At 49.3% G+C, this 27561-nt stretch overlaps 1 protein-coding gene across 15 annotated transcripts in view; it reads right to left on the bottom strand.

Moving 5' to 3' along the window:
* Positions 1-237: 237 nt before the first annotated feature.
* Positions 238-27561, bottom strand: part of WWC1 (WW and C2 domain containing 1) — a 164394-nt gene continuing 137070 nt past the window's right edge. For 9 of the 15 annotated variants that reach the window (XM_057312301.1, XM_048224284.2, XM_057312302.1 and 6 more), the window contains 8 exons: positions 22346-22489; positions 20544-20635; positions 14308-14440; positions 12880-13044; positions 7543-7635; positions 4040-4309; positions 2001-2122; positions 238-1040 (listed from right to left, as the gene is read on the bottom strand). In XM_057312301.1, the coding sequence (XP_057168284.1) occupies positions 974-1040; positions 2001-2122; positions 4040-4309; positions 7543-7635; positions 12880-13044; positions 14308-14440; positions 20544-20635; positions 22346-22489 (1086 nt within the window). In that variant the 3' untranslated portion in view covers positions 238-973. The remainder of the gene's footprint in view (positions 1041-2000; positions 2123-4039; positions 4310-7542; positions 7636-12879; positions 13045-14307; positions 14441-20543; positions 20636-22345; positions 22490-27561) is intronic. The other 6 variants (XM_026510933.4, XM_057312303.1, XM_048224290.2 and 3 more) reach the window with 3 other exon arrangements.

Here is a 27561-nt window from a genome sequence, read left to right as displayed (position 1 = left end):
TCCAGATAGCTTTGGGAAGAAAAAAATCCAGTTAAAGGCTGATTTCCTATTGTCTGCAACAGCCCCAGCTGGGCAGGGGTTTTAAATCCATTGAGCAAATGAGGGGTGGTGCCCGCGAGAGAAAAACTGCCCCCTGGCCTGGAGACCAGTGGGGAGGAAATGGTGAGAAAGGGGAAGGTCAAAAATTAGGGAGACACAGATGAAGTGAGGGGTGGGGGAAAAAAGAGAGAGCAAAAATTCGTTCAGAAAGGCCACTTTATTGATGGAGATAAAACTGAAAGGAGCTCTCCACAGCCCTCCCTCACGCACTCAGTGGCTTCACTGGGCATCCGAGACTGGCGTGGGCAGGCCTGCCGCCAGCACGGGCTGGGCTGCTCGGCCAGCTCCGTGTTGCCTGCGCCACGTCAGGCGGCCACATACAAACACGTCACAGCTCATGAAGACTTGCAAATGCACCTCAGCATTCCCCAAATGATTCCGGACATTTTTTTTTTTAATATTGTACAAAATGTGTTAAGTAGGAAAGGTCAGCTGTGCTGTTGACACCGGCGGGACGTCCTTTTAGGATTACCGTCCCTGAAACATTACTTCTTATTGCAGTGAAACCTCTAGAAGGTAGAGCTGTACAAAAAGGAAAAAAAATCTAAACAATTTTAAGAAGAGCAGCAACTTACCACTGCTTCAGTTCATTTAAATTTTCTTTCTCAAAAATACATTCCTAAATATACAAACTATACAATCTTGTCATTTTAATGCTGGTTTTTGTGTTTTTTTGTTTGTTTTTGTTTTTTTAATAATAATAGAACCCAAACTAAAAAACAAAAAAACAAAACAACAGCTGTTCGCCTTCGAACCGACAAGAACGCTAGAGGACTTGTGACCAGTACCTTCATGTAACACCACATAAATAACCTCAGCCACAGTCTATGCTCACGGCGTGGTCAGTGGAACAAAGGAAATACTTTTCTGGCGATTAGACATCGTCTGCAGAGAGGGTCGGGATATTCATCCGAGGCTGGGTGAAAAATGCCATCTTCTCCCTGCGAAAGAGGCCAGCCCTTCAGAGCAGGGTTTCCAACCTCCCTTTTGAGATATTACGGGCGGATCACCCTTTGTGGTGGGGGCTGCCCAGTGCATTGTGGGATGTTTAGCAGCATCCCTGGCCTCCGGCCGCTCGGTGCCAGTGGCAGTCCCCCCACCCCCACCCTTCCTTCCAGTTGGGACAACCAAAAAAGGTCCCCAGCTATTGCCAAATGTGCCCAGGGTGCCCCAGTCATCCGTGGTTGAGAACCACTAGTTTAGGGACATCAGCAGGACCAGCCTGAGTTTCAAAGGGCCCTTGGGTCACTTGCAGCGTTCATTTGTTTGTTTTAGATTCCCAATTGGTTAAAAATTAAGAGGTGTCCAAACACAGTTATACAGATGACAGTATATTTTAAATGTTTCTATTCCAGAAAGGCATGTTTCTTTTTTTTTGAGCACATATACAACCAGAAGTGCCTCATCTAGGAGGATATCATGAGTCTAAATGCAAGGGCCTCTGTGAATGGGAGGCCCCGGCCAAATGGCATTTGGGGCCCTCTTGAGATGTGCCTGGATCCAGGCAAGAAAGCACCTCCCTAAGACCCCAGCAGGCAGCAGGCAGAGTCAGGGAGGCCCGGCAAGCACTCGTCACCCCCAGGCTTGTTTATCATTCAGCCAATCCTCCGTGATTACCGGTGATGGAGATGCTCAGCGGAAAGGCCAGAGCAGGTGGCTCATTCATTCAACAAGCGGATCTAACAAATTAGCTCGCGTTGTGCGGGGACTGATAAAGACAGCTGAGAGAATGCACGGCGGTGCTCACAGACCGCCTGGGACGGGGCGGCAGAGGACGCACAGCTGCTACGGGGAGAGCCACTGCTCTGCTGGTGGAGGGAGCGCTGGCTGGGGTGAGACCCGGGTCGGGTGGGCTGCGTGTGAAAGCGAAAGGAGGGCTGGCCAGGTGCCCACCTGCTTACCTGAAGGACTGCACTTCCGGGGGCTCCTTACAGCTCTGGCCTCGAAGCCTGTGCACATCCTTGGCGGCTGCCCGCATCATCTTGTCTGTCTGGAGCTCACCCTTGTGCTCTGCTCGGTCCATCTGTAGGGCAAAGCAAACAGGGCTGTGAGGTGGCACGGAGTCCTCAGGGCCTCCAGAAAGGGGTCAGCCAATGACAACTTTCGGGCACAAATGAGGAGTCTACTGTAGTCAAAAGGTCTGAGGGTCACGGAATGGGCACGCTCACTCCTTCCTGTTCCATGGTAGGATGGACGGGTTTTTGGAGCCACGGAACTGAATATCTGGAGATGAGGGCTGCCTAGTGACATGTGTGCCACCTTTCTAATCCTCAGGGTCACCAGAAAGGCTTATTTTATAATTACTTCTATATTATAGATGAGGAAACGGAGGCTCAGGCAGGTTAAGAAATTTCTTTAATGTCAAACCACTAAGAAGCGCTGGAAACCCAATTGCAATCATTCAGTTATGTTCAAGGGCTTTTGGAACACTGCACCCCTTCCTCCTAATGCAAACCGATGTAAGCACTTTTGAGAAGAAACCACAAAAAGCCCTAAAATATCCCTGTACCATATACTTGAAAACATTGCATGAAGATGGAATTTTGGTCAATGAAACCATGATTTTTTAAAAAGGTTTATTTATTTATTAGAGAGAGAGAGAACCCCCACTTAGACTCCCCACTAAGCACGGAGCCAGATGCAGGACTCAATCCCAGGACCCCAAGATCATGACCTGAGCTGAAATCAAGAGTCAGCCGCCCCAGTGAAGCCATCATTTAAATGGTTCTGCAGTAGAAGGTCATTATCAGATAGTCAGGCATGTACTCTTCTTTTGCTATTTGAGAGGTCAGGCTTTCTCTCTCCCTCTTTTCTTTCCTTTCCTTTCCTTTCCTTTCCTTTCTCTTTCTTTCTAAGAATTTATCTATTATAAGTATACAGGGTAAAAGTAATAAATTAGTAAGAAATCAACATTTCTGGAACTCTTGCATTACCGGAGTCCATTTGAAGCCCCCAGCTAGTCCAGGCCTCAGAAGCGCACCACCACCTCCCCCACTAAGGCATCGTCACCGGCCCCAAGAGCTGCAGCTTCAGCTAACGGCTCTCCCAACAACGCAGGCAGGTGCCCTCTGCAAGGGGCACTGTTGGGCTGTGTGCAGAGAAAACTAGCAGAGGCCATTCCGGCCATGGGTGACAGTCCAGCAGGGGCAGATATATAAACGAGTTGAAGATGGCCTCTGTGTATTGACCCTTTTTGTTCCTTTTTCATGACACCGGGACCTGTCAGCTCACAACCCCACTGGTGCCAAAGTCAAATTTTTAAGGCATCCAATTGCTTTAAATACAGCTCAAACAAGCAGATTGCTTTTAGTCATTTAGAAACTGCCAGCTTTGCAGACCCCATGAAGGTGTCCGCACCATCTGCTAGCCATAGATAAGATAAACCCCAGGGCCATAAAGGACCTGAAGCTGCTGCTGCTTCGTGGCTTTCTGACCCAGGCAGTCCTGTGCTGCTGAGGGACAGTGTCTAGATGCTAGCTGCTTCTAGACCCCCTGCCCTAGGTGGTGGCCCGGAGAGGTGCCTTCGGGGGTTCTCGTGCAGGAAGGGACTTCCTCCATGTGCAAACGTGTATCTTTGGACATACGTCCTCTGTGGGACGGCATGAGCAGACACTGGGGCAGGTCAGTGTTCGGGACGTACTCTATTCACGTGTGCGCCCCAGCGCAGATTAGGCGCCCAATGTTTGACGAATAAAAGTGTGAATAATAAGGCCTTGCACACATAAACATGGCAATGCAGCAAAAGCGCCTGGCAGCCAGGTCAAGAGTTGTTAATGTTTCCTGGGCAAAGGGATTCCTGGATCCTTCTGCTGATGGGAATGAGGGGCCCTGGGAACACTCTTTAGTGGGTCACAGGCGGGTCGGCCCTGTTCGGGGCTCTGGCCTCCCTCCCCTGCAGCACTGGGCAGTCCCCCAGGGCAGACTGAGCCGCCTCCCTTGCCTCTTGCGTGGCTCTCACCCGCTTCTCCAGCATCCTCAGCAGCAGGCGGAAGCGCTCATCGTCACGCACCCACTGCGGCAGCTCCTTCTCCCCGTGGCTCTTGGCTTGTTCCAGCTGCTCCTTGAGCTCCTTCAGCACCGAGATCTCCTGAGTCAGCTGGCTGTGCCAGGTCCTGGTCGCCTGCAGGTCCAGCTCGAGGTCCAGTGACGTGCGGATCAGGCGCTCGGCGCGCAGGGATTTCACTGATGAAGGCTGCGGGGGGAGGGAGAGCTTTGTCTGGTTATTAGAGGGCTGGGTCCTGTGAGCCCCAACAACCTGCCCCCCAAACCCTCCCTTTGTTCCTCTGCAGGCTTCCACTCCTTCAAACATGGGGCTCGCCCTCCCCAGAGCCTGCCTTGATTTCTCCCAGGTCCGTGGCCTACGTTTATTGAGCATTTTTACGTCCCAGCTGAGATTCCAGCCCAGGCAGTTGGCTCCAGACTACTCGCTCACTCCCCCACTGCCTGGTTCCCCTGCTCTCAGTGCCCTCAACAGTCATCCTTGGTTAATGGGTTCCTGTCATGATCGTGCTCTGAAGTTGTTTCCTCAGCGCAGGTCTGCGCCCCCTTCAGAGCAGGTATCATGTCTTCCTGACTTTATGTTCCCATAAGGGACATCCGTTGTTTCTGCTTCTCCCGCACCCGCTCCCCTGGTCTGACAGTAACAGCGAAGCCAGTGATCATCTTCCCTTGGGGACGATCCACTCCTCCCCCACGCTCAGCCACATGGTGGCTCACAGGGGACTTCAGGGACAGGAATGTGACCCGAACCCGGACAGTCAGAACCTCAGTGACCGCTTCAGGGGTGAGTATGTTGGCTAAGCCCAGCCAATAACCTTCAGTTCTGGCACTTTTGCTGAGCTCCTTGGAAGAAAGTCTTTACACAGAGGTTACGAAGCCAGCAAGAGATAAACCTGGAACTGATCATGGCCATCTTTCCCACCATCTGGGGTGACCCTTTTTAAGAATTAAGCTATCTGGGGGAGCAGTACCAGGAGAGGGGGACTGAGGCTTGATGACATTGTCTCAACAAAGGCTCAATTCATGCCTGAAGGTAGTCCAACATTCTGGGGTTTTCCATTAAATGAGCCAGTAAATTCCCTCTTGCATTTTCAAGCTATATTTGAGTTCTTCAGTTATCTGTATGTAAAAGAGCCTGAGTAATGCGACCATTTACTCTCCTTCTCGATCAAAAAACAGTAATGATTATAACTAAATGACTAAGCAAGACAGAATTCTAAGTTGGCCCCGAGATTCCCACCTCCAACATACATGCCCGTAGAATGCCTTCCTCTTCAGTGTTGGAAGGGTGGCCTATGAATATCATGGGATAGCACTCCCATGATTAAGTAACTCATCAGTTGACTTTGAGTTAATCAAAGGGAGATGTTCCTGGGGGGGCCTGACCCAATCCAGTGAGCCCCAAAAAGGTGAACTAGGCCCTTCTTGGAAACAGATCTCCTGCTGGCCTTGAAGACACAACGTGTATTGTGGAGAGAGCCACATGGCAAGGGCCTAAGAATGACCTCTGGGTGCTGTGAGCAGCCCCTGGCCTGCAGCTAGCAAGAAAACACAAGACAAGGGATTCTGCCAATGTCCCGAGGGAGCCTGGAAGGGACTCTCTCCCTACGCAAGCTTCCACAGGAGGATGCAGTCAGCCAGCACCTAGATGTGAGCCTGGTGAGAGCCCGAGAGGATCCAGCTAACCTGTGCCTGAACGCCTGACCTGTGGACACTACGAGATACCGAATTGGTACTATTTTAAGCTAAGTGGGCTGTGATTTGTTATGCAGCGACAGAAAACACACAAGGCTGATAGACGGATTTGAGAAATGGTACATAAAAGATTACTGGGAGAGCTGCCCTCGGTTAAGGCTGACAAGCACCCTTGTGGGCTGTGGAGCAGCTCAGTGCACCAGTTCTGTAATGCCCTTCTAGGGAGAGCCCCGTCTAGTCTGTGCTCGTAAATGAGCAGGGCCAGGACATCCAGCTGAGGGATCTCTGTGACTCAAGTTCTCAGACTAACAAATGGAGGTGCTTTGTTCAGACTGATGCCCAGTCCTGGAAACTTGCCTGGACAGGCTGAAGCAGAGACAAAGCTCAGGCACGGAGTGGAAGAAGGACGGAGTGCTCAAGCACCCCGGCCCAGCCTCCGGACTCCCCTGTGTCTCAGGTCACAGTCAGGGCCTGACGGAAATGTATGCTCAGATCCATCTATCAAGGGCTCTCTCAGGAAGTCCTCCCTGTGGCTGAGAAGAAGAGGTGAGGAAGGGCCAATTGTGGGAGCCCGTCTTGACAGCAATGCAGCAGTGCAAGGGGGGTAAGCAGGTGCTTCCAGAGGCTTTTCTCCAGAAGTAGATCACGGAACACCTGCTCCAGAATCCTCCATGGAGCTTATTAACATGCAGTTTCCAGGATCCCACCCCTGCGGCCTGAATGAGACTGTCTGGGAGCATGGCCTGGGAAATGTGCGTTGTCAATAACCTCCCCAGCCGACAGGGGTGGAGGAGGGGGACCCCAGGCCGGCAGTTGGCCATCTGTCACTGGAGGCCATGTCCACAGTCCCCATGTACACCCTCTTCTGTGTGGCTTCCTTTCTCTTGCACTCTCTAGTTCTGGAGACTTGGGGATGGTGGTGACAGACAAAGGACCTACTCCTGCTTCTGCTGTCAGCAGCAGGTCTGCCGGAGGTGCGGAGGAGCCCTCCCCTGCTTGGGGCTGTGGGCACTCTCGCCCTGCGCGTTCTTTTTGTTTTGCTCTCTTTACTTATCTTTCTGACGTTCCATCTCCTGCTTCTTCTGGTTCTGCCAACTGCTCAGAACTGCGGTAAAGTCTGCCTGTGCCGACGGCCCGGAGTGGGAAGGGCCCGCCTGCATCTCCGGCAGCTCTGTCCCCTCACAGGAGTCCACCCTCTGCCTGCCACCGCGCCGCCCCGATCTCTGAGCCAAGTCTCCAGAAGGCAAGGGGAGGTTTCTCTCAAAGGCAGCTTGTGGCCTCTTCCCGGTGCTTTTGCAGCCAGACTGAGAGAAGTCCCTCTGCACCTCCCCGCTACTCGTGGCGGCTTGGGGGTATCTGGCTTCTCCGCCAGCAGGGAGGGCTGTCAGAACCTTTGCTCCCTCAGCTGGATGACACGCTGAGCAGAGTCGCGCGAGAGGCAGGCTTCCAGCAGCGACGGGGACACCCTGAGCTGGTTAGTTCTTAGTGACTTTGATTTCTACCCTGGAAGACAAGGCCAATACGTACACTCCGGATCTAACCTAGTCGTCGTCATAATAATGTTACATTTACTAACCTTGGCACCTTCCCCCGTGCCGACACAGCCCCTACAGTTCTAAGCACCATCATGCTTGCAAAGCAACTTTCTTCACAGCGGTGGCAGACAAGAGACGGTCAGACACCGGGGCCTGTGCCTGGGGGGACGATGGGGACGCAGGCGTACGAACAGCTCTGAGGTGACTGTCTTACCCGCTTCATCCGGACGCTGCGCCGCTCCAGGGAGTTTCGAACAAAAGGTGGCTTCTTGGACAGCGTGGAGCTGTCGCTGTCGCTTCGGTTCAGCTGCAGGAGGAAAGTCCCGGGAGGTTAATGAGAACTAGAGCACATCTGGAAGGCATGCGGCGGCCAGAAGGGTAGCATGGTTCCCATGCGGTTGGGAGCACCGTGGGGTTGACGCCACACAGTGTGACTCCAGGATCTAATGGCCCCGGACCTAGCACACCGAGGCCTGTTTTCCCGGACTCTTTCCTGTCACCCGTACAGCCCGCCGTTACGGCTCAGACAGAGCCACGGGCAAGGTACACGTGTACGAAATGTCCAAGCTAAGATGGGCAGACAGGCTGGGTGAGCGCTCCCCTCCTCGGAATCCGTCCATCACTCAGTTATCTGTACTCTCCCCAGAGGGCCAATACCATGCTTCTGTACCAAACGCGCCCCCGACCGAGGAGGACCGGGGAGGGAGGCTGCGGTGACAGCACAACCCAGGCAGCAGGACTGGGGCTTCTTCCTCGAGTCACAACTGCGAGCCCGTGCAAACGCTATGGGCTGAGGCAGCGGAGCCCGTTTGCTCTGGCAGCTGCCTGCTCACTTCTCCGCTCTCTCCGGCGAAGCTGTTTGCACCGTTACTTTTGTGGTTATTGGTGATTATCAGTAACAATGCTATTAATAGTCCTGCGATGTCGATGGACACGGCAACCCCAGGGATGCAACTGACGAAAGCTACTGCAGGAGGCAGAGTCTGGGTCAGAACCAGAGACAATGACAGCCATGATCCTAACGATGCGTACCGTGTGCTTTATGGGCAGTTGCATTTAACCTTCCGACAGCCCTAATGAAGGGAACGGACGCCCAGGGAGATTAAGAAGCTTTACAAACCACAAGGCTGGTGGGCATCAGAACAAGAGTTCAAGGTCTGGTTAGTTTGACTGTAAGGCCAAGTCCTCTCCTGGCCCCCAGGAGGCACGGAGGGCTCAGAAATGGAACTACGCACAGATGGAGGGGTGGACCATCTTGACTGGGGTGGGTCTGTACAAACGCACTGGCTGGGTATCATACCAGGACGGGGCTTTGTCCCACACTGCTCCGCTCCAAAGGTGACACCTGCAGACTGTGTCATCCCAACTAGACACACTCATCAGGACAATTGATCCTTAGGTTGTAGTTGTTCAGGGGCCAATGATGATGTTAGAGAAGAGTGATGAAAACCACATTAGATCCTTAAACTTATCTCTTCCTAATGTCAAGATGTTTTGCTGCATTTAATCTCAGCCTCGGTAGAGAGTATTGTTGCTCTGTTATATTTCCATGTAAGAACCAGGGAAACCAGGAACGAACAGGTGAAATAGTTGACAGTCACGGGCAGCTAGTTAAGGAATGAGAATTTTGGAAGGACTGTATTCATCAGGTCAGGGTGAGCCAACCAACGCATGTGACAGCACCGCTGGGAACCATGTCGGTGTCGAATACACAGGGGCTGTGGCGAGCTGGAGGGAGTGTAATTGCATACATTGTCCCTACGCTCATGGACTTCGAGTGCAGCGGGGGGCCCAATCCAGGGAAACCAACCAAATGACACAGGCAGTGCTGAAGGTCAAAGAAAGGAGACAGCCGGCAGAGGACACCTGGTACGCACAAGTGTGGCGTCAGGCCGGCAGCCTGGGGGAGGGCAAAGGAAGTCCTCCAGGCCGTGGCCCCGAGTCATACAAAGGCTGTGGGCTCTGCAGTCAGACTCCTGGCTTTGCACCTAATAAGCTGCGTGACCTAGAGCAAAGTGCTCTGACTTTCTGAGTCTCAGTTTCCGCATCTGTGAAATGGGGTAAACACAATTTGTCTTGCAGGGCTGTTTCTGAGATTTGATGACACGGAAAACATGCACTATTTTGTGGAGAAAAGTTGCTGATTAGCACCCCAAAGTCCATCCCGTGGGTGGGGAAATCCCCAGCTTAGGATTCACAGTGGGAGACAAAGCCCACCTTCCATTAAGAACGCTGGAAGTACCAGAGTCTACCTTTCCCAGCCTCGCTTGCAGCTACAGGCAGGCACAGGACGAGCCTCTGCCCCTGGGGGCCACTGCCCCAGGCTTTGAATCACAACCTGGTTAGCTGATCCAGTGCTCTGTTCCTGCCTCTCACTTTCGACGAGCCCACTTGCACGGTTCCATGAGTATGCCATATCTGTCAGGGTCTCAGGAAGGGAGGGAGGGGTAGCAGCAGCAGGCAGGGCTGCTCTGGCCCCCTGCAGGGCAGGAGCCGCTGGGGGAGGTATCAGTGTTGAACCCGGCGGCAGCGGTGGCACTGGCTGGGCCAAGTCTGGCAGCAGCGCTGGCAGTATCCTCACCTGCCTGGCTTTGTGGGATGATTTTGGCTGGGGTCTGGCCTGCCTTCTTCCCCTCTGATTTCTGAGGCTGGTTCTGCAGCCTTCCAACCCTTCCAGTGCATATGTGAATTACTCGGCTTCCTTTCCAGAAGATTCCTTCCTGCTTATATTGCTCGCAGTCTGTTTCTGTTGCTTCCATTCAGAGCCTGACTGGGATAGGCCTTGATACGAGGAGGTGGGGTGCCATAAGTCCCAGACTAGGAAACATGGAGCTGGCCGTGTACTGGAGGGTAGGTTGGGGCCCAGACCCCAATACTTCCTGTTGGGAATTTGGTCATACTCATTTTGTGGGTTCAAAATGGAGGGTTAAGTTGTTACCAGACCATATGCTGACAGAGTTTTAGGGGAAATGATAGGAAAAAATTCAGGATATTGTACCACTGGCTTCGTCCTGCAGCCTTCAGTAAGATTTTACATGAAAGAGATAACCTGGGGCTGAAGTGGGGCAGTCAGAAAGCAAAAAGGAAAAATACAGGCATCCCTGCTTTCTGAAAGTTCACGTGACATTACTTTGCTTTTACAAAAGACCCACATTAGTAACTGTTTTTGCTAGCTGAAAGAAATGCGGAGAGGATTTTCACTTTAATGAAGAAGACGAAAGATAAAACAATGCTCAGGGTCTGTTTTGCAGCGAGCCCTTATGCAGGCAGCGGCACCCCGAGTGGGAGGGGCGCCACCACGCTCCTTTCCCAAACACGCTGAGCTTCTCAGCATCCAGCTCCCACAGCCTGAACCGAGTCTGTGACCACCTGTGCTTCATACTGATTTATGCTGCACATCTTTTAGCGAGATGTGTCCTAAGGTATCCGAAAAGCCTGAGAGAGGTTTTTTTTTTTTAGGTCTGGGAATGCTAAAAAAGAAATTTCCATGAAAATTAATGGTAACTGCTTCTCTACTTTATGTCGCTTTGGCTTTGCTGTAAGAAAGGCCCTTTCTGCCTGTTGCATCGGATGCACGCTGCCTGGGGATTTCTTAATTTGCAGGCTTGCAGGGTTGGAAACTGGTCCAGATAATGAACATGGGAAGGGCCCCCCATGGTGCTGGGTGTGTTACAGATGCTTAATAAATACCATCGGAGCTCCTGGTTATTCGAAGATGCCAATCCTGGGAAAGGGCCACTTAAGGTGAGTCCATCTAAACACGGGACCAGAATCTTATAGTAAACATTGGGGGAAAAAAACTTTGAACTTTAGTTGGAAAAGGGAAACACTTTACAAAAGTTTTATCTTCCATCTGACAAAATTACAACTGCATTCTAATTCTGATGAAAAAGAATGAATCAAACACTAATTTCTTCTGGTGATGAATGATGAGTAATATTCTTTACTTTGTGTTTGAATTCCACTGCACAGTCATAAAACTGGTAATTTTGCCCAAACCAGAGGGTTTCATCCATTATCTTAAGGGCTCTTCTGAATCCTTCAAATTATTCACATTTGCAATATGAGTTGGATTTTTCTCTTCTGCAGCTGTGAGCTGGCTTAACTGCAGGATTCTTCACCTGTGATTCGGGAATTCCCTAACATCAATATTACATTCAGTGACTTCAGGAAATGCTGTAACCTTCCCAAGATATGCAGCCGATGTGCAGACGCTTACAAGCTCGAACAATTAGCTAGAGGCGTGACACAGAAGGGAGGGGTTTACGTTATTTCTGGGAGGGACTAGGGGGATGTTTCTGTGGGGGAATAACTGGTAAGTAGCCAATACATTGGTGACACTGCCATATTATGAAAAAATTAGCTTCTCAACTCAATCCCATAATTTTGGCCGTGGCTACTGAATATCAGATACTGAAAATGCCCCTCAATATCCCCTCTCCCTCCCGAATTACAATAGATGGGTAAGTGGCAGGCTGATGATGTAGGCTGGGTTCCATGGGCTTCTCCTTCTATGATGACTTATTGGAACACTAGACAGGGAAGGTTCTGTGTGTGCTTCTAGTTAATGTTTGCTGGTTCTCTATGGCAGAGGGTAAGGAAGGACGTTGACACATCACTGGAGCCCAAGACTCAGGTCAGGTATGCATGTGTCATATCTGTGCCATCCCTGAGGAAGGCTAGGACCCCTTCAGACGTGGTAAGTGCTCAAACCCTCCACTTACACTAGAACAAAAGGAGGCTGGCCTAGGGAAGGGTAGACTAATGAGATGGAAACACAGGGAAAGGCACGAGGGAGCAAAAGTCTACTGCAGGATTTCTCAACTCTAGCGCAGCCTGTAAGAGAAGGCTAGCAACCAAAACAGGAAAAGAGGGCCAGGTGGTCAGAGTGAACCTGACAGCCCGTCCTCTCCCATCATCTAAGGGCAGCTGTGCCCACTGCTTAGCTCCAGCCAACTGCTGCCGGGGGAGAATGTGCAGCCATGGGGGCGGGCAGTTTCTTTTTTTCAAGAGAAACTAGACTTTTATATGAAATCTCTTCATTTTTATTTTATTTTTAATTGCCTTCCCTGAGTTTTCAATGTTAGCAACAGGTTCAATGAAAACCACCCAACCAACCTGTGGCTAAATGGTACAGGCATGTTGCCCTTTTGCAACCCTCGGCTGCACACTAGGATCACCCTGGAAGTGGGGAAGAAATGCCCGCTCAGGGACAGTGAGGGGTCAGTCTGATCTCAGCAGGTGATCATGTAGAAGGGAAGGGCCAGCTGTGAAGAAGAAGGAGGGGAGAGCTGGTTGGAATGATAAAGAGAATGTTGGCCTTGTACGGGTTACCAAGCTTCTCCTGTACTTTATCTAATTCGATCCCTAAAACAACCCTTCGAAGTCAGTGTATTAGCTCCACATGCAGCGAGGCGCTAACCCGCCTGAGGATAGCTGACAAAGTCAGAGTCACAAAATTTGCACCCAGAACCCTGGGAGGCCCAAGGCTCTCACTACTCCTCGGGAAGCAGGTGTTCTGGGAGGGAAGCAGTACCATGCATTTGCTTACCCGGCACACATACTGGCTTTGGGGTCCTGGGGAGAAGGTCTTAGAGCGGATGATGGTGCTCCCTCGAAGAAAGGGCCCCGGGGATGGTGCGCCCACCCGGCGGTCCTTGGGCCGCACCACTGTGGGAGATGGGGCCGGGGTCTCTGTGTTGGTCTCCTTGTCCACCTGAAGAAGAAGTCAGAGCTTTGAGGCCACTCGTATCCATACTGTCTCGGCCACCCAGCCGAGACTCAAGGGGCAGACTCCCAGCTGCTCCCCACTCCTGTCACCTGGCCTTTGATCCACAGACAGAGCTGGGGGCTTCGTAGGCTCTAGCCCTGCCAGCCAGGGCAGCACCCAAGGCCCCAAATGCTGGGCCCCTATTCCTCCATGTGGGTTGGAGCATATTCGGTCTCCAAACAAGCTCACGTGAGCAGTATATGGACGGATGTCCTTGACTTCATATCCTCAAGACATCAATGCCAACCACATTTTGACAAAGCCACACCCAAGGCCTCCAGTGCTTCAGCCCAGAACTGCAGATGCTTCGCCGGAATTATGGAGGCAATGTGCAAATCCCAGTCTTTCAACGCAGGGAGCAGGTTTTCTACTGCCCTTTTACAGCGGTCACCATCAAAAGATGAACAAACAAGAACAACTGAATGCAGGGCCCTGGTAGCCTACAGTGCCTTTGTGTAATTTTGAAAAAGGCACCCCTTTTGGCTGGAGAGACTGCAAAAAGACTCCTCTGGGTGTGGAGCAGTTGGAAGATGACCCTAGGTTCTTCACCAGCCCCTCTTGGCCAGGCACCTTTGTGCAGTGTGCAACCCGCAGCTCCAGCCCCAGGGGCCCTGCTCGCACACAATGGGGTGCTCTCTTTCCTGCCAGTGGAAAAGACAGAGAGATCTCTATGGAGAGTGAATCTGGTTATCGTGTGTAACCCTACCTAGCGCAGCAGGAAAGGAGGTGGCGAGGGGAACTTGACTGGACTCCTTTTTCCTATTGTACTTTGGGCAGATCCAAACAAAGAAATACATTCCTTTGAAACCTGAGAACCTGTCTGCAAGGTTGGTATTATTGTATCCATTTTAGAGATGAGGAAATGAAGGCTGGAAGGGATGAAGTCACCCGCCTAGGACTACACAGCGAGAGAGTAGCAGAGCCAGCACCTGAACCCAGACCCCTCTGGCTACAGAGCTGGAGGTCAGTGCAGAGAAACGGGAGCTGCAGAGGGCAGGAGAGAGGAGGGGAGAGCCAGCCTCTCCCCTTTTACTGTCACTGAGATGCCCTGAAGTACAGGCAGGGACGCTCCCATACAACCTTCTGCAGGTCACCCCATTCCGAGGGCCTGTCCCCTGAGGCTGGAGGAGCCTTTCTGGAATGCCTGGACCCAGGCACCGAGGGCTATTTCCCCAAGACATCCCTTCAGGTCTCTCTGGCCCTGCCTACCTTTAACGCTGGGCACTCGTCCCGATCAGATGAGGCTTTCTCAGCGAAAACATCCTCCTCTCCCTCCTCTCCCTCCTCCTCCTCCTCCTCCTCCTCCTCGGCCGCTTCGTTCTCGCTGGTCTCGTCGTACCTCCTGTGATGACAAACAGCTTTGGTTACCTGCCCAGAGACCACTCCGATCTGCTCACTTGCCTCTAAATGCACCTAGTGCAGGGCTCCCAAGCCTTTTCACAGTTGAGGACACACTTAAACAAAAAAATCAGTGAGGTCTAATTGACGAACAACACAAGGCATTTTCATTGTACAGTTTCATTTGACCAACGTATCCCCCACCCATGTATCCCCAGTGTAACTACTACCACACTCGATGTACAGAACATTCCATTACCCCAAGAGGTTTCTTGTACCCTTTCCTGTTTAACCTTTCCCTTCCTCCAGCCCACCACTGATCAGCTTTCTGTCACTACAGATGGAGTTTTCTAGCATTTCGTAGACATGGAATCAGACAGTATGTGTTCTTTTGTCTCTGGCTTCACCCCTCCATCTAAAGTTTCTAACATTCAACTATGTTGGTGACTGTATCAACAGTTCACCCCCTTCCATTGCCGAGTGGCATTCTCAATGGAACGGATACATCACAATTCATATAGCTATTCATCTATCTGGTGGGGAACATTTGAATGGCTTCCATTTCTTGGCGACTATGAATAAAGCTGCTTCTTTTTTTTTTTTTTAAAGATTTTATTTATTTCAGAGAGAGAGAACATAAGCACGAGATGGAGCGGGGGCAGAGGGAGAAGCAGACTCCCTGCTGAGCAGGGAGTCCGATGTGGGGCTCAATCCCAGGACTCTGGGACTATGATCTGAGCCGAAGGCAGATGCTTAACTGACTGAGCCACCCTGGCACCCCGCTCCTTTTTTTTTTTTTTTTCTTTAAGATTTTTTATTCATTTACTTGGGAGAGAGCTAGAACACAGAGGGAGAGGGAGAAGGCAGGCTCCCCACTGAGCAAGGAGCCCAACGTGAAGCTTGATCCCAGGACACCCGGATCATGACCTGAGCCGAAGGCAGACGCGTAACTGACTGACCCACCCAGGTACCCCTATTTTTTCCTATATGGATATCCAGTGGTGTTCTGGCCACCATTTGTTGAAGAGAGCTTATTTTTGATGATACTTTTCATGATTATTCTTTCCCTTTGAACTCTAGAATTGGGAGGAGTTGTGACAAATGGGCTGCATTTGCTGATTACTAATTTATCTTTAGTCCCATCTTCTCAAAGGCATACATAACCACCAGGCTTCCGATCAGCAGGAGACAGTGCTGCCATACTGAGCTTAAGGAATTCCAGCCAAAAGCAGAGAAATCTGACATTCGGTTAGCTGGCTCAGTGAGACTGTGGACAAGCATAAAGTCTCCCTTGGGATTTTCCCGATGAGGAGAAAAGATCTTGGATCTCCAGCCCCACAGCCCCACGATTAAAACCTCCCTGCCCTTAGATGGGGACCAGTGCTAATGGACACCCCTTGCTCTCCCTTCTTTGCCTCCACAGCTCCTTGATCTACTCATAAAAGGGCCATTAAACATGGGAACACACAACGAGCACCTCCCTAATAATTTCGCAGATGTCACCTTAATCGGGATTTACTGAAGGCTTAATAAGCAGCAGGTGCCATGCTAAGGCCTTACACCAACACTGAAAGCAATCAATGTCTCCATTTTACAGATTCAAAAGCTGGGAATCAGAGAGTTTCTAGGCCCTGTCTGGTGTCATGGACCACTAAGGGGTGCAGCCAGGTCTCCCATCCAATCAGTCCTACCCCACTGAGTGCTGGACCACTATGGAAGTCTTTTCTTTTTGACCATGAATCTGATCTAAATATTTCCAGAAAGGAAAAAATCATCTCAATGGTCAGGAGAAAAATGATTAAAGTAGACAACATCTCTTCACCCTTTGGAGTGGCAAAATACATCGATATGAGAGAATATCAAGTGCTGGCAAAGGCATGGGAAATAGGCATAACCCTGCAGGGAGCGTACCGCGGGGCAGCCAATTTATACTCTGAAGTCAGGTTAGCAGTAGCTGTCAAAACAGCACGCACCTATTCTCGATTAAGTACTGAAGTGCGATTACACTGAGCATCAGAGACGGTGTAGGCTTAAGGGTCCTCCGAATCACTGCTGGTGGGAGCATTTACCAGTGCAATCTGATCTGGGAACTATGCTGCAGTGCCTGTTAAACTATAAAGCACATAATGCCCTGGGACCCAGCAATGCCATTTCTCAACCTCTGCCCTAGACACACACACATACACACAAGTTCCCAAGAAGGCAAACACAGGATTTTCACCCTAGCATTGTCTGCGATTACAGTCTCTTATATTTTTGAACACCCTTTGAATTTTGTTTTGCTTGTGGATCGTAAAAAAATCCAGGCTTGTGATTATATGCACTCAAGAAACCTAAACAAAGAAAAGGAGGGAGTAAGTACGGCACCCGGGCCCTTGGGTGCTGAGAGACGGAGTGGAAATTGGAACAGAGGGCCAGTCTTTGGGGGACCTCCACACAGGCCTCTGGAGTGCAGCAGGCACAGCAAAGCTAGTTAACATTCTAGGACCAAAAGAAGCCTCCGGTGTGGGGGGAGGGCGGCTGCAGATGGATTTACTTCAGTAGAGCAGCTCTGGGATTCCCAGTCCTCTTTGTAAGTCAGTGTCTAGGGAAGTTTGAATGGCAGGGGTGGGGAGAGAGGAGGCCGCAAAGGGAGAGAGAACAGAAGGCAGTTGCTAGGGGATGGCTTGAAAAGTCTCACCACAAGCTTGGAATTTGGCAGAAACTACTGATCTTGTGCCAGGGTTTTTGGAAGACAGGTCCTGGGCCTATTTCCGGCATCAGACCTTTGCACAGCCCAGCCCAGCTCAGCCCAGCAGTGTGCCACAGAGACGGAGAGAGAGGGAGAGAGGAGAGAGGGAGGACAAGGGCAGGTAGGGAGGGATGGAAAGGGAGAGGAGAGACAGAGGAAGAAAGGGACACAGGGAGAGAGAAAGAGGGAAAGAGAGAAATTGTGATGGTTTAGGGAAAGCCTTAAAACAAACAAATGAACATACAAAAATTCAGGAACCTTGCCCTACACTTTAACGCATGGAGAAATAAAATGGTGAAGGAGAAGAGTAAAAGAGGGGTGGGGCTGCAGGCCATATCTAGCCCACTGCCTGTTTTGGACAGCCCAAGCTATGAGTGGTTTTTATATTTTTAAATGGCTGAAAAAAATATCAAAAGGAGAATGATATTTCATGACATGTGCAAATTATATGAAATTCAAATTTCAGCCTCCGTAAGTGAAGCTTCAATGGCATGTCGGTGCACGTACCATCGAGGGCTCCTTTCACAGCACAACCGCAGAGATGAATAGATGTACCAGGACCCGCAGAGCCCATGAAGCAGACATTTACTATCTGGCCCTTTCCAGAAAACATTTGCTGACCCCTGGAGGAAAAGACACTATGGAAAGGCCCTTTCTGAGACCAAATGTATAACCAGGACTGTAACAGAATTACACAGAAGAGCTACTGAGTGCTTCCTGTGGGACACAGTCTGTGCTGTGCTTATCATGCATAATTCTACTGAGCCTACAAAACGTCCCATGTGTCGTGGCCACTCCTGAAATCCGTACCTCATGGAGGCGGAAACAGAGGTTTAGAGCCATGGTGGTCAGCCCTAGCTGCACATAAGGGTGACCCAGGGAGCTTTAAAAACTCACTGACGCTCAGGCCTCACCCAGACCTAGGATCCCACAGGAAGCTGACTGAGCAAGACTCCCAATCCCTGGCTGGCTGAATTCAGAGCAGGTGCACGAAAGCCCAGCCGTACTTCCTCCCGAAGGGCAAATTCACAGGCTCTGGTCATTTCTGAGCTGGGATTTGTCTTCTCCCTTCCCAGCTGGTAGTTAGCAGGCTTCCTTCTCATTTGCCGAGTGCTCATTCCTACCATCTACCGGGCACCCACCACGAGCTTCCCGCTTTCTCCTCCTCACGGTGACTTTCCCTTCAGCCCTCTGCAGTAAGTCGCTGTGGCACCCCGCTTTTCCAGATGGGGCTCAGACAGGGTTAGAATGACTCGCCTGACAGCAGCGGCTTGCGGTGGAGGGCAGTGGCCAGGAGGAAGCCCACTATGGGCTCTGGAGAGCCGGATATGCTCTGCTTCTGGATTTGGATGCTGGTTACATGGGTACTTGGGTTTCTGAGAATTCACTGAGCTGTACGCTCTGGGGAACTTTTATGTGAGTGTGTCATACTGCAAGAAAAAAATTAAAAATGCTTTGCCAAAGGTGACCAAAACATGACGAAGCTAAGGTTTGCATTCTGGTCTATACTATTGTTTCCTAAATGTGTGAGGAGACCTATCTTTTGGGACACAGGAGACTCAGCAGCTTCGAAGCGCAGAGAAAGCTGTCTCCAGTTCTCCTCTGGACCCCGAGAAGTCCCTCTTGCAACGCATGTCTTTAATATTGCTGAACACTGACTAATCTCCCTGTTTAACAGTGAGAGCAGACCTCAGGCCCAGAGCCTGGGCGAGCAATATGTGGAGGTGGGTTTTATAGTCTTGCTTGCTTTTCACTACATTTAATTTTCCAGTTACCTTCTGAGGCAGACTTGGCTGAAAGCCTACCCAGGACCCACTTCCGCTTTCTTCCTTGGTAACAGAACCCTGATTTTTTTTTTTAAAGATTTTATTTTTATTTATTTATTGGACAGAGAGACAGCAGAGAGGGAACACAGCAGGGGGAATGTGAGAGGAAGAAGCAGGCTCCTAGCGGAGGAGCCTGATGTGGGGCTCGATCCCAGAATGCCGGAATCACGCTCTGAGCTGAAGGCAGACGCTTAACAACTGCGCCACCCAGGCGCCCAGAATCCTGATTTTTATATCCGACTTCACAGACCCCATTTCCCAGCCTCCCTTGCAGTTGGGTAGGCCACATGGCTAAGCTTAGCCAATGAGAATCAAGCAGAAATTGCTGGGTGGGACTCTGAGGAATGCTCCGTGGTTAAAAGTCAGACAGGCACATCTTTCATCTTTCCTCTTTTCTGATGCCTGCCTGATGGCTGGTGACTCAGCAGCCATTTTGAGCTATAAAGCAGCCTCGGTGATGGCAGTCACCCAGTAAGAAGAGCAAAGCGGAAGGAGAGGAGGAGCCTGGGTTCCCAGCAACACCATGAGCTGACAGATGAGCCTGAGACTGCTTCTTCCCATTCTTCTTTTTAAGTAACAAAGAAAGAAACTCTCTTATTTAAGCCTATTATTTCTACCCTCTGTTCCTAGCAGTCAAATGCAATTCCTTATTGTAACGTCTTTGGTTTATGGCACATGATACTTACTTTCAATATATACTAATAGAAAATTTTTTTTTACCAAAATAAATGTGAATAAATGCAGACACTAATATATGGACTAGCACAAGTGATTTATAGATCAAAATGACCAGTTGGGAAAAAATTCTGGGAGCCATCATACCAGACTGTATACAGTTGATCTTGGAACAACACGGGTTTGGGCTGCACGGGTCCACTTACAGATGGATTTTTTTTTTGGGGGGGGGGGTAAATATACTACAGTGCTGTATACATATCTTCTCTTCCTTATGATTTTCTTAACATTTTTTTTCTAGGGGCGCCTGGGTGGCTCAGTTGGTTAAACATCTGCCTTCGGCTCAGGTCATGATCCCAGTGTCCTGGGATGGAGCCCCTCATCGGGCTCCCCACTCAGCGAGAGGGACTTGCTTCTCCCTCTCCCACTGCCGCTCCCCTACTTGTGCTCATTCACTGTCTCTCTCTCAAATAAATAGAATCTTTAAAAAGAAATTTTAAAAAACCATTTTTTTCCTACCTTACTTTATTGTAAGAAAACAGTATATCATACATATAACATACTAAGTATGTATTAATGGACTGTTTATGTTATTGGTAAGACTTCTGGTCAACAGTAGACTGTTGGTAGTGAAGTTTTGGGGGAGTCAAAATTTCTATGTGGATTTTCAACGTGCAGTGGTTCGGTGCCCGTAGCCCGTGTTGTTCGAGGGTCAGTTGCACTGCCTTGTTGCCTGCAGAGAACCCGTGAGCAGAGAGGTTTTCAGTTTTCCCAGGGGAACACTTCTCTTGGTTGCCCTGGAGTTTGGGCATCTCATTCCGGTGTCCAGGTCCATACCAGATCAGTTCCAGAGGCCCAGGGGAGCCCTCACTTACCAGCTGTCTTCCAGGGTCTGTGTGTTGCTCCTTCCCTCCTGCCGCTTCTCCAGCTCCACTGCTGTCTGTTCCAACAGAGCAGACACGGCATCCTGTGGGGACAAAGGCCCATAGCTTCATCTGCTACCACTGGAGCCACCTCACCTGGCAAGAATCAGCTCAGAGTGTGACCCTCCTCGTGGATTGAGTGGGTAAGCATCTTGCTCCATGGTCACTTATAAACTGCAAAACAGCACTCAGTTCCTTTAGCTGGCAGTTCTCCTGAGAATTACCCCTGTATGCATGGACAGACTTTTGGAAGACAGTCAAGTTTAGTAGTTGAGTGAGGCAGAATCATAGGTCCCTGGCTGTAAAGAGATTATAGTGTAGTCGGGGAGACCAACATATGAACTGTCAATAGCAAAACAGTGTGATGTTTAGGAACAAAGGAGTAATGGCAAAGTCAGCCTGGTGGTTGCATTCAGGGAAGACTTCCTGGAGGAAGAACATCTATACTGAATGGTGTCTACAGTGAGGAAGCATGCGTGACTTGAGGAAATTAACCTCTCTAACCTATAGTAGATTCTAATAACTATTACAAAGGGTTGTTATGAAGATTAATTGAGACTATATCTGTAAGGTATGGAAGAGTACCAAGCACATAATTAGCACTCAGTAAATGGCTGCTAATAGTAAAGCACAAACTGATCTTACAGTTTTCCTAGCACGTGGTTAATTTGCAAATACCCTTGGTAGTGTGGGCCAGAGCCTGGAAACTCCCTGAAATTTTCTTTCGGGGAAGAGGGAACAAAAATCAATCAAAAGCCTGTATACATCAGGCACTGATAGATAGCTTATGTGTATCTTATTTAATCTTTACAACTATTCTGATAGGTAGAGCTTACCATTATTCCCTTGAGAAATGGGAACAAGGAAACTAATACGTCTAGGGTTGACGTCACTCACCCAAGGACATGCTCTAGAAAGTAGAGGATGTTCTCAAACGTTTGCCAGCTCACGGACTCCTTTCTGGAGCGAGGGAGACCTAGCTTTGTTGTGTATTGGATGTATGTCCTTCAGTAACCTTTCTGAGCCTTGGTAAATGGCACATAATAAACAGGACAGTGCCCGACACAAAAGGAAGTGCTAGGAAATGAGGAGGACGAGAAAGGAGGTGGGGGAGGTGAGGACGAAACAGATTTAATCCTTACCCTTATCCTTACCTGTATGACCTAGCCCATCCCCTCCACTGAAATTCTGGGCAATGACTACCCAAAGTAACCAAGTACTGACTGTTCTTCACATTTACTTCTTCAAACCTTCCTAATAACCTTTTCAGACTCAGATTAGACATGAAAAAGTGACTCAGAGAAGAGAAATGATTGACCTGTCACCCAACTAACAAACACCCGGTCTTCTGACTGTCCTTCCTGTGACTTACTGTTGCCTCTTAGAGCAAGCCTCTGCTACAAATCACTATACAGATAGCAGCATCGCAATAAAGGTTAATTTTCTATCTTGCACAGGTTTCTCCTTCTCTACTTCACTAAAAAAAAACACATAAATGAAGGTTTTTGTCAGCCAAGTTCTATTATGTCAAGCAAAGTGCAGAAGGGGAGAGCACAGGTGTGGAAGATGTGCAGATGGGGGACTACCTGCTCCTTAGCGGAGGTCCCTCCTATCCCCTCCCTCTGTTTCGATACCCTCTGCTGCTTCCCCACCTCTGATGCCCGGCCCTCTCCAATTTTGGGAGAGGCTTCTCCTTCCATCCATCCAGGTCCTGCACGCATAGGAGGGTGGGGTCAACCCGGAGCCCAGCTCACCATGCTTTCCGGCCCTGGGGTGGCTCCCACTGGTTTGGGCTCCCTGCTCTGCTTCTTCAAGTATTTGTAGCTCAGAAGGTTGTACCAGCGAGTCGACCTCTCCCCAGACCGACAGACCTCAGCCAGGCTGATCTGGGCGCCTCCCTGTTGAGGATGGGGAAAGGCAAGAGGATAAGCCAGGGCTTGACAAGGTATTCTGGGGAATTCGGCTCCTGGGGAAAGTAGGAAAAACATCCCCAGAGGGGATGGGAGCTTCTGGGAAGAGGAAGGAGCTAGCTGTGAATCATTTCCAAGAACGCACTCATTCACAACTTACTCATTGGTTTACTCATTCACCAAATCTTTATTGAATGCCTACTGTATGTATTTTTCTTTTTTAAAAAATTACGATAAAAAACATAAAATTTACCATTTCCCCGTTTTACGGAAATATAATTGACATGTAACATTGTACTAGTTTAAGTCGTACAACATAAAGATTTGGCTGGCTCAGTCGGTAGAAGCATGTGACTCTTGATCTCGGGGTCGTGAGTTCGAGTCTCAGGTCGGGCATTGAGTTTACTTAAAAAAATAAAGATTTGGTATAATATGTATTGTGAAATGATTACCACAGCAAGTTCAGTTAACACCCATCACCTCACAGTTATAATTTTTTTTTCTTATGACAGCTTTAAGATCTACTGTCCTAACAACCTTCAAATATGCAATATAGTGTTGTTAACTATAGTCCCCATGCTGTATATTACACGGGTAGAATTTATTTATCTTGTAACTAGAAGTTTGTACCTTTTGACCACCTTTATCCATTTCCCCTACCCGCCCCCCTCCCCCCACTTCTGACAACGACCAATCTGTTTTTTTTGTTTGTTTGTTTCTATGAGTTTGGCTTTTAAGATTTCACATGTAAGTGAGATCACACAGTATTTGTTTTTCTCTCTCTGGCTTATTTCACTTAATGTAACATTCTCAAGGTCCATCTACATTGTCACATAAAATTTGCCACCTTACTTACTTTTACGTGTAGAGTTCAATAGTGTTTATATTTACATTGTTATGAAACAGATCTCCAGTACTTTTCATCCTGCAAATCTGAAACTGTATACCCATTCAGCAACTTCCCTTTTCCCTTCTCCTGGTCCCCAGTAACCACCCCTTTACTTCCTGTTTCTACGAATTTGACTATTTCAGATACCTCATATAAGTGGAATCACCCAGTATTTGTCTTTTTGTGACTGGCTTATTTCATTTAACATAAACTTCTCAAGTTTCATTCGTGTTGTAGCATGTGACAGGATTTCTTTCCTTTTTGAGGCTGAATAATATTCCATTATATACAGAGATCACTTTTTTTTTTTTTTGAGACAGAGAGAGCCGTGTGCGTGCGAGCCAGGGTGGAGGGGTGGGGGCAGAGGGAGAGGGAAAGAATCTTAACCAGGCTCCAGGCCCAGCACGGAGCCTGACTTGGGGTTCAATCTCACGACTCTGAGATCATGAATTGAGCCAAAATCAGGAGTCGGGACTGTTAACCGACTGAGCCATCCAGGCGCCCCAGAGACCACATTTTTTAATCCATTTATCTACGGATACACATTTGAGTTGCTACTGTCTCTTGACTCTTGTGAATAATGTTGCTATGAACACAGGGTGCAAGCATCTCTTCAAGACCTTGTTTATATACCCAGTTGTGAGACTGCTGGGTCACATCATAATTCCATTCTTGATTTTTCGAGGAACCGCCCTATGGTTTTCCATAGCGGCCCTGCATAATGATTTATGTCCCCACCAATAGTGCGCAAGGCTTTTCTTTTTTCCACATCCTTCCAAACATCTGCTATCTCTTGTCTCTTCGACATTAGCCATTCTAAGAAGTGGGAGGTGCTCTCTCACTGTGATTGTGACTTGCATGTCCCTGATGATTAGTGACGCTGAGCATCTTTTCATGTCCCTGTTGGCCATCTGCAGGTCTTCTTGGAAAAATGACGATTTAGACCCTCTGCACATTTTTAAGTTGGATTGTCTGCCTTCTTACTAGGGAGTCACATGAGTGCTTTATACATTTTGCTTTATACATTAACCCTTTATCAGATACTTGACTTGCAATATGTTCTCCTATTTGGTAGGTTGCCTTTTCATTTTGCTGTTGATTTCCGCTGTGCAGAAGCTTTTTAGTTTGATGTAGTCCCACTTGTTTATTTTTGCTTTTGTTGCCTCTGCTTTTGGAGTCAGATGCAAAAAAGTCATCACCAAGACCAATGTCAAGGAAGAAGATTTTGAACAGTTCAAAGCTCCAGCAACAGGGGACTGGAGGAATGAACTCTAATATATCGACACAGTGGGATATTACACAGCTATGTACAGAAAATGAGGAAGATCTCTAGGTGCTGATGTGGAGAGATTTCCAGGCTGTCTTGTTAAGGGAAAACAAAACAGAACAAAGCAGAATGGAAATGCAGTAATGCTATACTATACAGTTTTTCTTTGAATCATGTAAATGGATGCCTTAAGATGAAGGCAAACCAAATTAACCTAATTGAATATAACCTGCCAGGGAGAGGATTTATTTCCGGTGACATACATCCTCCGTGGCAAGAATGATAAATTAATTCTCACCATTCCTCAGAGGCCTTATTGTTTCAACATGCCTTCTTTTGAAGAGCCCTGACCAGGCTCAGGGCTTGGCTGACTCACCATCCCCCAACAACAGTGGCTGTGCCAGCGGGACTAGCAATACCACAGGCCAGTTTGTGAAGTGGGCCAGTAGCCAAGTGGTGGCTCAAGTCTCAGCTGGGATGAAGAGGGGCCTCTCCAACCCACCTGGGATCCCTTTCCCCAGTTCCTCCTTTTGTTAGGATGGACCAGGGCATGGTATGGACGGTGCAAATCCATCGCGTGGGTAAAGGTTAATTTCTACAACAGTGGTGAGTACGTGGGGACAACGAGGTAAATAACTCCTACCTGCAGGACTAGAGTCAATTCACGTATTAAATGCCTGGTGCATTTTAGGCACCGGTAATACATTTAAATATACACAAGTGTGCGTATATTACTCATTTATTCATTTAATAACTATCCTCTGAGCACTTCGCGGCAGATTTACATAGAAACATGTAAGACAAGATTCTGCCCCCAAGGGGCTCAAAGGCAGACAAATGCATCAGATATTATAGCTCAGAACATGCCAGGCCATGTTTGAGGGGGAAGGGGAAGGAATATGATGACAGCTTTACGGTATAACACTGCCATCAGATTATTACTAATTCCAACAAGATACAGTATCTATTTTGGGCTGGCTCATAGGTGAGAATACGGTCTACTTTGGTAAACGATTCACTTTGAGGGCATTCGTTTATTTATTCGATACACGCACACATGCTAAGTGGCCTCTACGTGCCAGGCACTGTTTTGGGTGTTGGGGATACAGGAGGACGTAGGGCAGATGAAAGCCTCTGCCCTCGTGAGCTCCTATTCCAGTCTGGGGGAATCAGAGAGACAAATCAGTAAGTAAACACTACGTTGTGTTTCACGGAATCTAAGATGTCATCAATTATACAATATACTATTTCATGCACTCTAAGAAAAATAGCTGCCAATTAAACTATGACCTGTCATCCAGTATAAACCGCATCTTGATTTTAGAGATTTGATAAAATGTGAAAATCACGTATCCCTTAAAATCTGTGATCTAGACAAATGCTAGGTGGGGGAATGGGCCATAGAGAAAAATATGCAGAAAGAAGGGAGTGGGGGTGGATAAGAGAGGGGAGGGGGAAGGTGATTTTAAATAGGGTAGAAGGAAGACCTCACTGAGAAGGTGACTTTTGGGTCAAGCCCAGGATGAGGTGGGGGAGTGAGCCTTGCCCATCAGTATCTGAGAGAAGAGAATTCTGGTCAGAGTTCACTTTGACAGGGCTGGGGTATCCCCCAGTGGGGATGGCAAGGTGAAAAGGGGCAAGGGAGCTGTTTTGTTGCAATGGTTACCTATGGCACAGGAGTGCGGCCTGGGAAGTGGGCTTGCTTAACAGGACGTGTGCCGAGTGGCATTGAGCTTAGCAGCTGGGGAATGGACAACCGGGGCCCAGCTGGAAAGCCTGTGACCCCTGTTATGCTATGCTCAAGCTGTCGGTAGACTGTTGCCTGAGATATTGGGGAGGGCAGGCCCCATATCCATCCGAACCCAGAATCCAGGTCTGGGGGCAGGGGGGACACAGCAACCCCCCGAGAGGTAGGACAGTACAGTGGCTGTGTGGAAGGAAGCCGCACAGGAAACAGACTTCTCCCCCTACTTGATGGGTGGCCTGGGCAGGTTACTTAGCCTTCTGGGGCCTCGATCCTCTATCTGCCAGATGGAGGCAATCCTGACGCTTCTTCCTCAGCCTGCTGGGAGGGTTAAGTGCGATACTGAGTGCAGAGTTCTTCGTAAGGTACTAGCCACAGACGCTACTCGGGATGGGGACCACTGTTGCGGCCTGGCTGATGAAGCAGCTCCAAACCGACCAGGGAGTCCCCAAACCTGGCAGCGTGGGGAGACGGCGTGGGAGCACACAGCCGTTCTCCTCGTGTCCCACTTCCTCGCCTGCTCCTCTAGCCACCAGAACACGGCAGCCCGACGCTCCACATCCCCCCAGGATACGGGAAAGTAGATCTCCCATTGGCCACAGATGGAGACGAGCCGCCGTGGGATGAGCGCTTTGGCTGCTGCCATGGCAACCAGCAATGGCCAGACTTCAATTAGGAAGGAGGAATAAAAGACATCCAATTAGGAGAAGAAAATAGGATTCTCTTCTCATTGAGGAATTCCCAGGGCTGAGGAAATGCTTCACCAGAAGAGACTGGGTTTGGAAAAGCTTTCTGCTCCAACATCCAGTGTCTCCCATGCTCACCAGTCTTCAGTCACTGTCCTACCCGTGGGCTCCGGGGAGCACCATGCTGGTGAAAACACCCACGGGCTGACGTGGGTGGGCTGTGCAAGTACACCTGCCCTAGGTTCTAACTGCTCCTGCCACTTCTTGACTGTGTGACCCCGGGAAGGTTCTTTCACCTCTCTGTTCCTCGGTTTCCTCACTGGCGTAACAGTACCTGTTTTATAAGATTGTAGTGAGGGTGGAGAAATGACATGTAGGGAGCTTAGCTTGTGCCCACTACATGAAGTGCTTTCAATCTGTGGATGCTAGTGCACTATTGCCAATAATACTACCAACAACGTAAATGGCAATGAC

The sequence above is a fragment of the Ursus arctos genome, unplaced genomic scaffold, assembly GCF_023065955.2.
Source record: "Ursus arctos isolate Adak ecotype North America unplaced genomic scaffold, UrsArc2.0 scaffold_15, whole genome shotgun sequence".
Lineage (NCBI taxonomy): Eukaryota > Metazoa > Chordata > Mammalia > Carnivora > Ursidae > Ursus > Ursus arctos.
This window is presented reverse-complemented; position numbering and strand designations above follow the sequence as displayed.